At 40.3% G+C, this 14816-nt stretch overlaps 1 protein-coding gene across 18 annotated transcripts in view; it reads right to left on the reverse strand.

Moving 5' to 3' along the window:
* Positions 1–9971: 9971 nt before the first annotated feature.
* Positions 9972–14816, reverse strand: part of TNRC6C (trinucleotide repeat containing adaptor 6C) — a 584197-nt gene continuing 579352 nt past the window's right edge. For all 18 annotated transcript variants that reach the window (XM_074970980.1, XM_074970983.1, XM_074970988.1 and 15 more), the window contains 3 exons: positions 13802–13872; positions 12767–12906; positions 9972–11030 (listed from right to left, as the gene is read on the reverse strand). In XM_074970980.1, coding sequence (XP_074827081.1) covers positions 10670–11030; positions 12767–12906; positions 13802–13872 — 572 coding nt within the window. In that variant the 3' untranslated portion in view covers positions 9972–10669. The remainder of the gene's footprint in view (positions 11031–12766; positions 12907–13801; positions 13873–14816) is intronic.

Raw genomic sequence — 14816 nt, forward strand, 5'->3', positions numbered from 1 at the left:
CGTGCTCAACACCCAACAGTCTGCGGTAGTACAGGACCAAGCATTGAGAAAGTGGGAAAGGTGGTTTGTAAATAAAGGAGAAACAGGGTCTGGCATCACAGAAACTGGTATGGCATCCTTCAGCATACCATCAAAATGCCTGTTTAGAACCCCCTGGATGACTGAGTGGGGTAGGCATTGATGTTGAGGTAGGATGGGGTGGTTGCCTATGACTAAACCCCATGGCTCGCTTCCTCTGCAGGTCCTGATGGGGTGCTGGGACAGATTATCAAAGGGGGCGTTGGGGCCTACAGTGCTTCCTTGAAGGAGTTAGGGTGTATAACCCAAAGGACTTAGCGTGGCTCTTGAGTCTTTTAGCCCATGAAACTTTGCAACCCCGAACAGTCTGTTGGACCTCATGCGGGAACCCTGAGGACTGTAGCCATGAACTCCTGCGCATGGCAACTGCTGAAGCAATGGACCTGGCAGCTGAGTCAGCAGTATTTAGCACCACTTCTCAAGAGGCCCTTGCCACTGATTTCCCCTCCTCCGCTACTGAGGAGAACTCTTCTCTGCCTCTTGTGGGAACAAGTCTTTGAATTTTTGCATGGAGTCCCACATGTTAAAATCATGCCTGCCCAGCAGCGCCTGCTGATTTGCAATTCTGTTGCAGCCCCCAAGTAGAAAAAAATGTCCTACTAAACAAATCTAATTTCTTTGAGCCCTTTGATTTTGGGGTTATCCCCTGATGACCCTGTCGTTTTCTCTTGTTGGCAGTGGACACCATCAGGGATCCTGAGGGATGGATGTAAAGGAACTCATAACCTAGGGCGGGAACAAAGTATTTATGTTTAGCCCTTTTTGAAGTGGGGGAAGGGATGCAGGGGTCTGCCACAAAATCTTAACAGGATCCATAATACCCTTATTGAGAGGCAGGGCTACTTTTGAAGGGCCTGCAGCAGCTAAAATGTACTAGACTGGGGGAGGACTCTTTTACTACCTCCATCTGTATGCCCAGATTTAAGGCCACCCTCTTTAACAACTCTTTGTGAGCCTTATAGTCATTCAATGGAGGTGAGGTGCTCTCTCCTGAGACTGTCTCATTAGGGAAGGAGGAATAGGAGGCCAGCAGTGGCTGCGGATGCTCTTTCTGCATCACAGGATCCCGTTGAGCCAGCTTTTTTAGATCCGTACCAGGCTCAGTATTGGGGTCCAGACCAGGTGCTGCCAGGTGGGACAGTTCTGCCTGTCTTTCTGAGGCCACTGAATAGCAGTGCTTGAAATATGCCCTGCAAACTGGGGGGAACCGCCAGGGGTTCCAAAAGGGCCCCATGACTGATTTAAGTCCCCAGTGACTGCCTGACCATGCACTCAGTGGTACTCCTGCGCCCTGGTCCACGGAAGTGTGGAAATGCCTGAAAGAGTAGCAAGAATGTCTCCTCAAATGGCAGAAGTAGGACCCAACCCCTGACTCAGAAAAGTATGAGTCTCTGTCTGGTGACCAAAGGGGGTACCATTCCCACCGGTGCCATGAAGGAGAGGTCTGCACTGTGGCAAGCACAGCCGGCTTCCCTTCTGACCTTACTGAAAGGTGCAGTACCGCAAGTTGAAAGGACCCTGCAGGATCACTCCTGTCTGCTGGCACCGATAATGCCAAAGCCTGTACTGCTGGCGATACCGTTACTGACAGTGAGAGAAGGTCCCTGGCATAGGCAAACACCTCCGACGTGGTCGGTACCGAGATAGCATCGGTAGCACATGGTGGCACAGATGTAGAAGGCTCTCTTGGTACTGGACTCAACAGTGCCTGTACAGGTGCCAGAGTCAACAGCGCCAACTTCTGCAGTACCGAGACAGAGGAGCGCTTTGGCTCTGATCGCACTCTATTCTGATCCCCATGTCTGGCAGTCTTGGGTGCCGGGGATTGCTCCCTCTCGGCTGGCTGTTTCTTATGCCTTTGTCTAGGCAGTGGGGATGGTGATCAGTGCTGGGACTCTGTACGGTAGGAGGAGCACTCTTTATGGATGCCGAGGCACCTAGTGCTGACTCTGACTGGCCTGGCTCAGATGGAAATCTCAATGCTGCCTCCATGAGCAAAATCTTCAGCCTGGCCTCCTAATCCTTTTCTGTATGCGATTTAAAGTCCCTGCAGATCTGGCAATGGTCCCCAGTGTGAGCTTCTCCCAGGTACTTCAGGTTGCTCAGGGTCATAGCTTTGTTACAGGAAGCGCAGGGCTTAAAGCCTGGTGACTGAAGCATCCCCTGGCACTGGGGATCACACAAAATCTCCACAAAAACACTACAACTAACCAATTCACTAAATTTATTAAATTTCTCTAAATTCACAAGCTAAATTCACTAAAAATACCTACAACTAACTGTGTAAAGTAAGAAGAGAAGACCACAGAGAGCTTGTGGATGCAAGGAAAGCTGTTCCAGCGACCATCACGGCACATGGCAGCAGAGGGCACTTGAGCAGCCCCAACAGGTATCAGTGAGGGAAAAATTTCTGGTTACTGTGCTTGGGGTGTGCACACACAGGACAACACACAGGTGAAGAAGAATCCGTTACCAAAATGCATCATATTGATAGACAACGAAAGGCACCTGATTTGAAAAGGTCCAATATTACCTCCGCTGAGGGCATGACTCTGAAAAGAGAAAAGGAGGACTTGTGGCACCTTAGAGACTAACACATTTATTTGAGCATAAGCTTTCGTGAGCTACAGCTCACTTCATCGGATGCATTCAGTGGAAAATACAGTGGGGAGATTTATATACACAGAGAACAAGAAACACTGGGTGTTTCCATACACACTGTAAAGGAAGATGTCTGTCTGTATCTGTACGAGTTTTTTCATGAAGTTGATACATTTCCACTCCATACGGCTAAATTCAGTGCTTTGCATAATGGCAGGTTTCAGAGTAGCAGCCGTGTTAGTCTGTGTCTGCAAAAAGAAAAGGAGTCCTTGTAGTACAAGTACTCCTTTTCTTTTTGTGGATACAGACTAACAAGGTTGCTACTCTGAAATCTGAAAAGAGAGTTCACCAACCTTTTCATTTCGAGGTTCACTTTGGAAAAGTTCCTCTTTCTCATGGCTAACTTTCCTCCTCCCAACAGTCCAATCCCATCACTACTTGGCTTTTAAAATCCATTCTGTGAAGCACCAGGCCACTGGAGGTAATGGACCACATTTTGAGAAGACAATGGTGTGGAGTGCACAAGTATAGATCCGTGATATCTAGTAGGGTTTGGATTCCATAAAATGGATCAAAAGGTAGTGTTAGAATTATAATGGTGGCAAAGGCCACCATGCATCAGTGCTTATCTACCCAAGAGATACAAGCCTTCCCTTCCTCTGTGTTGGTTTAGTGATGTTCTGTAATTGTGTCTCCATGACTTGAAATTGCCCCAGGCAGTAATGTGTTTCTAAAATGTTCAAATATCCTTCAGAAATTATTCTGAAACTAAGTGTCTCGAGATAGAGTACATCCTGACTTCCATCCAGGCAATTATTTGATCCTTGAGTCATTGGCTAGACTAGACTGACAGATAATGAAAACTTACAGGAAAGTTCAAGGAGAGGACATCTCTGAGAATCTCTCACATGTAGCTTTATCTTGGCCTGCCCAGGACATACAGTTTGATGCAGTGCCATAATCATAAAGGAGCAGTGCTTGAACCCAATGGGATTTTTTCCACCATCTGTCGCACCCTAACTGAGGAGCAAGAAATAAAAAATATTAAAGCAATCTACATATTTTACTTTTTTTTTTTTGGTCACATTTTTGCACCATAAAGAAAATAGTCAATGAACTAAAGCTGACAGAAGAAAACCAAATGATTTAGTTAAAAAGGGGGGATAAAAAGACACTTAAATGACGCAGAATGGGCTCATCCATGGTCAACCAGTCCAAAACTAATTGTTTAAGACTTGGACACATCCTTTTAGTTTGGTTACTATGTCTCCTTCCAGCTCCTCCATGCTTGTCTGCCTCATTCTCTTGTGAGGTCTTTCCTTTTACTCTGGAATCTCTCTCAAAGCATGATGTGATGGGGTGAGAGCTACACAGCAATACTTACCTTGGAACAATGACACATTTTGAACGCTGTTGAATACCTTTCATTTGCATTGTTACTAATACTTCCATAACAGTATGAGTTGTCAAAGAACTTTCAGTATTTACTCTGTTCTCACATATAAACCTGCATAATATGGCTGTCTAGTTTTAGGACGATAAAACATAATAGTCAACACAGCTGCTGACCCTAAGTATTACATAGGATACACTTGTGCTGAATCTGCCACTAAATAGAACTATTTGTAAAAAGGCAGGATAAACAACTTGTACTGGGAGAAGTTCAATATTTAGGGGTCCAATTGTTCCCCCTGCAGGTTAATAAATGCTTTGACTTTATTGGGAGTTACTTGAAGCCTGTGGGGAGGGGGGAAGAGAACTGGGCCTCCAAATAAGGGAAGCCAGTCGTGAGATCGCAGATGTGCAGGGAAAAGGTTGAAGGAGCGTGTGGTGGTTGAAATCATATGAGGGAATAAATACCCAGTTGCTTTTTTCTGCTCCAGCAGGATCTGAGGAGGTATATTTATATGTTCAGCCTTTTGTATTGTTAGCCAAACTAGGTCACCTGTTGCAAAGATATAAACAAAAGAGGCTGTTCCTAACTGAAGAAGTCAGTCTATAACTCTCTAGTGGTCTATTTTGGTTCTAATACAATTATCTGATATGGATTGTGAACGGTGGCAGAATAGCCAGAAAAGTGCTGAGGACTGCAGCTGGGTTAGAAATGGGGGAGGCACAGTTTTGAAGATTAACAAGTCTATGTGAAAAATGAACATTCAAATGAATGACCCAGTTAATTTCAATGCGAGTTTCTGTTGCATGTATCAGGGTAAGCCAGCTAGGGAGGTGAATGGGTTACCTATAGAAACTAGGCAGCACCTGTTGCTAGTTTAATGCCAGCCCATCTCTACAAATAATATTTAGTGAAAAGCAAAGGACTCTTCCAGCCTATTATGCTTTATAACATTTTAATAACCCTGAAACCATGACTGCACTGGAAGCATGTTTCATCTGAAAATTTACAAGCAAATTGTTTCCAATGCATTCGACAGTAAAAATTAACACTGGGGGCACACAGAAGATAAAATGTCATATGAAACTTTTTCATTAGGGAGAAGGGCAGGGGAGGAGAAGAGAAGATAAATGGGAAACTTTACTGTGTTTGCATGGACTCAATCTGCCATTAGAGAATGTAGTCTGGCAACCTGCAGCATGCAATATTTAACCTGAGAATGGGTGGAAAGTTAGACAAAGCCACCCACACCCCACTAGAACGTGGGCACGTCAGCAGAGCTTCCCCTCTCCAGAAAACTAGAGAGGACCCTCCCCCCCGAAAAAGTGGAGTGAATGTTGGAGGAGCCCCTTGCAAGTTCCAAAAGCGAACAATAGCTTGTCTCTCCCACAAAGCTTTCCGTTGGTAAGTTACTGCCATTCATGCAAGATGCAAGGATCTAGGTAAAACAGTCTGAGGGGACCCCTAAAATGGTCCTGGATAGTCTTATGCACAGAGTTTCCTCCAAGGAAATGAATCTCATGTTTCCAGACGTTTCATGGAGTTGCCAGGTTGGGTTTTTTTGCACGGAGGGTGGAGTGGAGGCGGTAGGGCAGGCATCCATACAGTTACATACTAAGTTTGTTGGATCTAAATATATTGATGCCTATTTTTCAGAACCCGCACCTCCATGGAAACTGAGAAAATAACTGTGAAGAGATTGTACATTCAGCATCAATACAGTGATACACTTAGTACAGCCATCGTTTTACATGTCAATTCTAACAGACATTTAGCAGTTCATATACAATATGAGAAGGTCCTTACAGGTCACCTCATCCTTGCTCTGGTTATCACACCATAGCTGTCCACAGCCCAAAAACTAGAGGATTCCAATTCTATTTCCAGACTCTCTCAACTCCAATGATACTTAACATACACAAATGTTTGTATACAATTTTTTGTAATTAAAATGCTCCTTCACATACACAACCATACACTGATTTATCAAGGATGACAATTGTGGAGCAGAAAAAAGAAAAGGGGGAAAAAACCCTGCTCTGACGGCACCACCCACAAATTAGACTGGACAAATGACTATAAGGAAGTTTACAGTGTTGCTGTAGCAGTGCTGGTCACATACACAACCATACACTGATTTATCAAGGATGACAATTGTGGAGCAGAAACAGCAAAAGAAAAAAGGGGAAAAAAAACCCCGCTCTGATGGCACCACCCACAAATTAGACTGGAGAAATGACTATAAGGAAGTTTACAGTGTTGCTGTAGCAGTGCTGGTCACAGGACATTAGAGACAGGGTGGGTGAGGTAATATCGTTTATTGGACCAACTTCTACTGGTGAGAGGAGACAAGCTTTTGAGCTCTGTGTAAGCTAGAAAGCTTGTCTCTCTCCCCAAACAGAAGCTGGTCTAATTAAAGATATTATCTCACCCACCTTATCTCTCTAAGAAGAAGTTTGACAGTTTCAGACTGCTTACAGTTTCAGACTGCTTGGTCTGGATTTAGAAGACAACACTCTCATTGCATGGCTCCCTATGTAAGATAACTGCAACATGTACATGAAAGCAATAGCCCCTAATGCATTTCCATGTAAAAGTCAACAGCGGTTTTATATGAACTAAGAAATATCTTATGTCACTGAATGCATTAAATAGCTATGAATGTGGCATACTGAAAATGAAAAAAAAAAATCACAAGAAGCACTACAATCAAATTTTGGCCAAAAACCACATTTGTTTCTTGCTTTGACAGGATGTATTCTAATTTCTGAAAGTAGTTCTACTTTATAAAAAGACATCTCTGCTAGCCTAAAAGAAGCTGACTGAAACACCTGGCTCTGTAAGAGACTCCGAAGTCTAAACAAATGAAGGCTGAGAACATCTGATGTTGAACTCTTCTTCATGAAAGACAGCGAAAGAAGAAGAAAGGCAAAGCTCTCTTCCCAGAGGTGCATTGCAAATATCATCTTGAACAGAAACTAAAAGAAGGGTGGGACCGCCCTTCTTTGGACATGGGAAACAGAGAACCAAACACAATGTTTATACCTCTGTATTTATGTAATTTTTGTTACCGTGTTTATGAGCAAGATAGACAGATCTAGCTATCTTAGGTATTTACACAGTAAAAATCACCCCAATATCTAGAATTGATCATTTGTGATAATACTGTCATATGCTGAGACTAGTCAGAAAACTCACTAAGAGCTGCTTCTATTCCATAAAGGAGACTTCTTTCTAAATGAAGATGTATTACTTACGGAATTACTGGCCATTGTGCCAAGGACAGAATTTTAGGAAGCTGGGCCAGTGAAATACACTGCCATCAGAACCCTTCCAGTATTCAAAATTCAAAACCTCTCAGATGCCCTCCACTACCTTTATGAAAATATTGCAATTTAAAAAAAAAAATCTTAAAGGGCAGGTAGTAGAGTGGGTTGTACACCTTTTACCTCTGGAGACCTGGAACCAGATCCTCAGCTGGTATAAACCATAGCTTCACTGACTTCAACGGAATTATGATGATTTACACCAGCTGAGGATCTGGCTCTTGGTTTCAAAACCTCGTTGGTACAAACATGAAAATAATTGGGTGGCCTCATCATAATCGTTTATAGCAGAGATACTTGGGGTCCCATTACCTCTGCTTCTACTCTCATTTTCAGAAGCACTAAAACAATTCATCCACAATATTTTAAAAGGAAAACAAAAGCATGGATAAATAACAGAAGCAGAAACAAAATTAATTCTAACAAAAATGTGATAACTTCTTTTTTATACACCACATGTTCCTAATGTGATTTGGTAAAAGACTATGAGAGTGTAGTCATCAATTAGCATACCTTTAAAGGACGAGACTTTAATAATGGAAGTAATTTGCCTGGTTGCATATTTAAGTCTTCATTAATATTGAAAGGGTTAAACTTCCTCCATTAAATAAACTGACATTTAACATTATCCTTTAGTATCCCCTGTATTAAAGAAAAATACACATTTATTTGAACAGCCAAGAAAAAACTGCAATTTATTAAGTTTCAAAGAATCTTCGTACTCTCGAAAGCAACTTTCGGTGCATGTTCTTTAACAATCACATTCTATGAGGAGAAATAACATTAAAAGCCACAAACTTTTTTTTTTTTTTTTTTTTTAAATCTCAGAGTTACAGACATCTTTAATTCCAAATGAAAGACAAAAAAATAAAAAAGCTTAACAGAAATTTTAAACTTCCATCGCCAATTTTAAAATATCAGGAGTTTTTCTACAACTCAATGCTAAACTTCAGCATGGAAAATTTTATGTACTGTATGGAAACACGCACATACACACATACATATTTTATGTGTGTGTATATATATAAAATATATATGTAGATTGCGTGTAATGGCAATGAGATGCAATTACTCTGAGGAAAGGTTATTCAGCTAAATACACTACTAAAACTTGAGAAAAAAACAAGTCTTGAACCCAGTTTGTGCATAGTTCATGATCCTCTATAAAACCAGCTTTTGTTGATTTGCAAACTTGCAGGACCCTTTTTATCTGATAAAACCATTAAAAAGCTAATCTTCCAAAAAAATAAAAATAAAAAAATGTAATGCACAAGTTTCCTGATCCAAGCAGGCAGGGAGCACAATGTTCATATAATTTTTTAAAACATACTTGAAGGGTATGTTATTCCATTGTCTTTCTTCCTTTCAAAACAATCAAAAACATTGATCATTTTTTAAAACATAAAGCAATTTTTTTTAATATATAAAGCACTCTTCAAACATCTATTTCTTTTGAGTCCATTATTTGGTAAATATGTAACTGCTACACATTAGATTAGGTATTTTCTTCTGTCTTTTTATTTTTTTTTTATTTTGTTTTTTTAATAATATCTTCAGTGCTAGGAGTTGGGTTTAAAAATACATGAAATGGTGTGGAGTTGCTCCTCGGGAAACCCGGCTTTCCTGAGACATCTTCCACCATGTGCAAGATAGTGATCACAAAGTTTTCGCCACTTTGACGAAGAAGAGGAAAACAACAACAAAAAATAGTACACAGCAATGGCCAAAGAAAAGGATAATACAACAACACTGTTCAATCCCAGAGCTCTGAAGTAGCATATCTTCATTCTGAAAATAGGTTTCTTTACGATGGAAGTCTTTTTTTTTTTCTTTCTTTTTTTTTTTTTAATTCCTTTTTTATTTTAAAGTTTGAAGGAGAAAAAAAAAAGGTCTGTAAACAGGTGGGAGCCAAAACTCCTGACTCCTCCAAAAGCAGTCAAAACTATGTCCAAGTGCTTGTTTGTGTTCCTGCTTGCAGGGGAACTATCCACTCTTTACAAATATCTATGGCCACAGTTCAACAAGAGTATTTTTTTTAAACTTTATATTCCGAATGGAAAATGGTGCAATACTCCGGTAATAATTTTCTTGCATTAGTCCACAATAAAAAGCCGCTAAAGGTAGATATACATATTATTCTCCAGAGATACACACTGTAATTTTTAAAACGCAATAAGAGTCCTTGAGTAAACATTTACACATGAATTGTCGCCGGCCCCTCCTATCAATTTTTTTTTTTTTTTTAAACACATAGGATTAGCTACAAGAAGGGCTGCGGACACTCAGTGCAAAGTTAGAAGCTAATAACAATTAAACGTTTGACCAATGAGCAAATAAAAAGCATATATACTGATAAGAGAAAAAAAATCACACATTTGTTAAATCACACACGGGCGCGCATACACGCACACACATACAAGCTCACTCACACACATACATCTGTTCCAACACAAACACATTGTATGAACTTTAAAAAAATTCCTAGAGCCTGTTTTGTGTGTATTGATGCCAACCTGGAAGTGTAATAATTAGAAAGTGTTCACATTTTGTTATTGGCCTGCTGGATTCAAGTATTTGCATGTTTGATATGTGGTTTTTTTTTTGTTTTTTTTTTTTAACATTTTATATTTTGGGGGGTTTTTAAAAAATGACATGAAAAAGTAATGAAACAAGGGTAATGTGCATAGGCAGATCCATGGGAGATGTGGACACAGATACCCCACCCCCACCCTCCAATTCAACCTGTACAGTCAATAGTTACCATTCGGATTCATTACTTTTCTGTACCAAAGATGAATATCACACTCCACTCTCTTCTGATTATTGGGTCCGCCTCTGGTAATGTGCATAATAGTCACAGGCTCATTTAAAATAGGCTTTCATTTTCTCCCTCCCCCCAAAGTTGACATAATAACCCTTTCCAGCCCAAATTCTGAAAAGTGCCCTTCATGATAGAACTATTCTAAGCAGCTTTTATACCTTGTTTTTAAAAACACCATACAAACATAAAAAGACATAAAATAATAAGCCATGAAAAAAATAAAACCTGTCATTAGCATGTGACACTGACCAAATGTAGCCCATACTGTTTCATTAACAGTTCACAAGGACTTCTGCAGAGTTTCATATTCGATATTGGACAGAGGTACTAAAAAGGGCTGCCAGTCTGATCTGTTAAAGCTGGATTCTTCGTGAAGCCCTGGACTGGAAAGGGTTACATTTTTTTCCTTTAGTGCTGATGATTGTTATTTCCACTTTGTTTCTCTCTTTCCTAGATGGACTCCCCACTGAGAAGATCACCTGGGAGCAGAGTATTCAAAGGTGTTGGGCTGCCAATAACCCTGCCATCATCGGTGCTGGGGGGCCCCCAAAGGCTGCTTGAGTACTGAGGGACCCCACCCCAGAGCAAATCGCTGCTCCCTTTGCCAGCCAGGCAGGGAGTATTCCAGTGGCCTGCATCATTCCGTACCAATCCATGAGAGCTGCTCGTGGAGCCCATACGAGTCTGATTGGTTCCAGTGTTGGACTGCCAACTGGAGGTGGGTGGCAGTGGCTGGCCTTGTGCTAAGAAACGGTTTACTTCTTCTTCACCAGCAAACTCAGCCAAGATGGTAGTGTTTCCCAAAACACACCTAACAACAACAACACAACACAGTGAAACACAGGGATACAACTGACACTATTTTTACAAGTATCAGAGCCTGCTTACATAGTATCAAATGTGAGTAGGCATTGTTATTCCTAATTTACAAGTTGGGAAAATGAGGAAGAGAGGTTAAGTGAGTTGCTCCAGGTCACACATTGAGAACTGGTAGAGTTGGAACCTGAGTCTCCTGAATGCCAGTTCAGTGATTCATATTTTCTAAAAACAATTGCATGTAAGCCATTATTTGAGTTTCAGTTGTGAAATGATAGCTGAAGTCTTTTAGTATTATGTTACAATCTTGTTAACTTTTTGAAATCCCTTTTTAATTTACCATTATTGCCCTCCAAACAAATATGTTTTTGTATCTGCACACAATACATATAGCACAACCCAATATCCAACCTCTGTAAAGCAGAGGTCTGTCATGTCCTTAGCAGCATATGTACTAACATTATTTCCCCGCTAATCAAAATTCCTCCTTTATATGGATGGCTCTGAAACCTTGGAGAACACGGAGGATGTCCTGTATACGCTTTTAAAATATACACTGATTTTTAAATCTACATTTTCAATTACAGCATAAACACCCCCTAAAGGATAGAATTCTTTCTAACTTAGTCCCACATCTAAACTGAAATCATTAAGTCAGGGCAATTTTTGACCTTATCTGTTCTGAATGCTGCCACACAGTCTTTAATTAAGGAAAGGTCAAAACTTTAAAAAGCAACACCACCATGCATATCATTATGCAAATTTTTCTATATTACATACACTTTATTCTTTTATCTAATGAGGCTCATCATGGGAAGCTAGCTGCAACTTTGCATCTGGAGTGACTATTGCCCCGTAATTTTAAAGTATAGGGAAATATAGGAACTGCCATATTGGATCAGTCCAGTGTTACATCTAGCCCAGTATCTTGTCTCCAACAGTGGCCAGAATAAGATGCTTCAGAGAAGAGTGCTTTACGTTATTAATCCTTAGCAATTAGTGGTGGGCTTATGTCCTGAAACATTAGGATTTATATTCCTTATATTTCTAAATCTATCTAATGTAATTATGTATATTCTCATCCCAGTAAATGCCAAATTCCTTTTTGACAGCTACTAAGATCTTGCCCTCAATGACAGTTTGTGGCAATGAGTTCCACAGGTTTTTTTTCCTTTTAGTAATGTAGTTTAAAAAGAAGATCCTTTCATTAGTTTAAAGGTCTTTCAGTTTCATTGGCAGTCTCTTTGGGAAAAAGTAAATACCAGTGCATGAGTTACCTTCTCTACACCATTTCTTATTTTGATTATCTCTATCTAGCATGTCCTCTTTTATTCATTTTTTCTGTGAATTAAACAGTCTTAGTCTTTTCTGTTTTGCATATGGAATTTTTTCCATGCCTTTAATCATTTTTGTTGACTGTCTTTGGGTCCCTTCTATTTCTGTTGTATCTTTTTCGAGGTGGTGTGAGCAGAAATGAACACACTACTTATGGTGAACACCTACCATTGATTTCTATAATGGCACTTCATACATTACTTCTGAATGTATTTAGTCCACAAATACTTTTCTTCATGCAGCTCTCCTACAATTTCTGCTAACAGATAATTTCCAAGACACCACCAAACAATTCAGCAGAGCAATTCAATGACATAGCAAGCAAATGCTTAGGAGAACAGGTGCTGTACTAGATTCTACTTTACAGAAAAAAGGAAAAGAAGAGAAAAACCGTACATATGCAGAGACTTCTGGGCCTTGGCTGCTTCTTCCTTGGAACTGTAGCGGACCACAGCATTCCCTTGAGTCAGGTTCAGGTGGAATGTAATTAGAGGGCCGTGTTGCAAACACAGTGTCCGCAGTGTAGAACCATCAATCTAATTGCAGAGGAAGAAAAAAGTTGACTTGTTTTTCTGTAGTTGTCCTTAGTATATTTGTTAATGGAAGAGGCTTTAAATGATAAAGGAAAATATTTACATAGAGTGCAAATGTAGTTTCCTCCCACAAGATAAAAGAATGGAATTAGATGTGTCACTATTTCAAAAGGAGGAGGTAATCTTTTCTTTTCAAGTTCTGTACAGTTCAGCACAAAGAACCAGCCAGTTATTTTAAATTAATATAAAAATATTTATCACTACATGCCTACCAAGGGTAGGTCGGGAATCCAGCTTGTTCATAAATAGTTTATATTAATAAAGCTTGTTTTTCCAAGACATCTCCTGGTTTCTGATCCCACTGCTTTCAGTCTTATGCCTCTCCATGTAAATTATACTATGGAGAGGAGCAGAGGAATTGACAGACTGGGGAGAATAGCAGAAACCCCAGAAAAATTGGACTTTAAATCTTTGAATTTGCCCCCAAAACACCACTAACTTTTAAACAAATAAATGATGTACACTGGAATGACTAATTATACAGACTCAGAGTTCATATTTGATTTGCTCTTGCTTTTCACCTGCAGATCTAAAAGTGCTTTAGAAAGGTAAGTGACTTGCCCAAGGTCACACAGCAGGCCAGTAGCAGAGCTGGGAACAGTACCAGGGATTCCTGAGTTCCAATCCAGTGCGCTATCCACTAGGCCACAATGGCTCCCATTAAAACCATTAAATCCACTATGTTGGCTTATCTCAACATATTACTGTTACTGCTACATAGATGATTATTATATACTCATTGCAGCTGACCAAAATGACGAGGTTGATAAGCATTCTTCCTACCATCTCTTAAGTATAGCATGGTTCTTTGCGTAGTCGGTAATATTATTCTGCTTACCTGGGGTGTGAGGTTACGTAGAACCAGCCAGCTGCTTGTTCTTCCTGAACTGTCAGTACTCCAGGCAGAACCTGTATCAAATCCAGAAAGGGAACAATTTAATACCTTAGTGAGAGCACAATACAACAATCAAACTCATCAGGAATAAAGAATGTGCAAGATACAACACGCTAGCAATGCAACTGCTATTGTAAACATGCTCATGAGCAATCCAATAACCAATTTATCTCCATCCTCTTTTCCTTTCTTATTTGGAATGAAAGGAGGGAGCTCGATGATTAGAATGCTCCCAGTTGGCTCTGAAGGATCAGTGGGATTTCTCACACTCCTGCCATCGTATCTTTCATAAGCGGCCACTGTGACACTATATTTGTGAAAGCTGATATTTCACCAAAACTTCCTTCAGGTTACACTGGAATTAGCCAGCAGGTAATACCTTAAAAGCAACAGAGATGACATTTTCTAGTGGCATTTGAAAAACTGCAGTACTTCTAAAGTCACTTTGGTAAAAATACTGAGGCTGTAGATGAAATCCTTGCACCAACGCTCTGTAGCCATCGGGTGGGCTTTTCCCAAGAAAAAATGGACGTGACAGACTTTGACAATTAGGGAGAACATTTAATTCCCAGCTTTTTGGGAAGATGATTGATAAAATAGTCAGTAGTGACATTTATTTCTGATGCAGACGCTTTTTGATAAACAAACACACAGAGTATATAGCTATTATGTACACATTCCCCCTTTAATTTGTGTATAAACAAAATTATGACAGCCAAAGAAACAGATTGAACAGAAAAGAACGTATACCTTACTGTCTGGGGGCCCCGTCATAAAACTGATGGGATAATCAGGTCCTGGATGTTTTGCATCCCTGCTATAGAGATGTACAGTGCTTAATTTGTAATGAAAGAGGGGCTGGGGCTCAAGCAGTTTTTTTACTTTCAAAACTGATGTGGCAACCCCAGAGGTGGCGGAGCTATGAACTGCCAAGCCTAGAGGTGCCGGGGCTCAGTCC

This window comes from Natator depressus, chromosome 14 (assembly GCF_965152275.1).
Source record: "Natator depressus isolate rNatDep1 chromosome 14, rNatDep2.hap1, whole genome shotgun sequence".
Taxonomy (NCBI): domain Eukaryota; kingdom Metazoa; phylum Chordata; order Testudines; family Cheloniidae; genus Natator; species Natator depressus.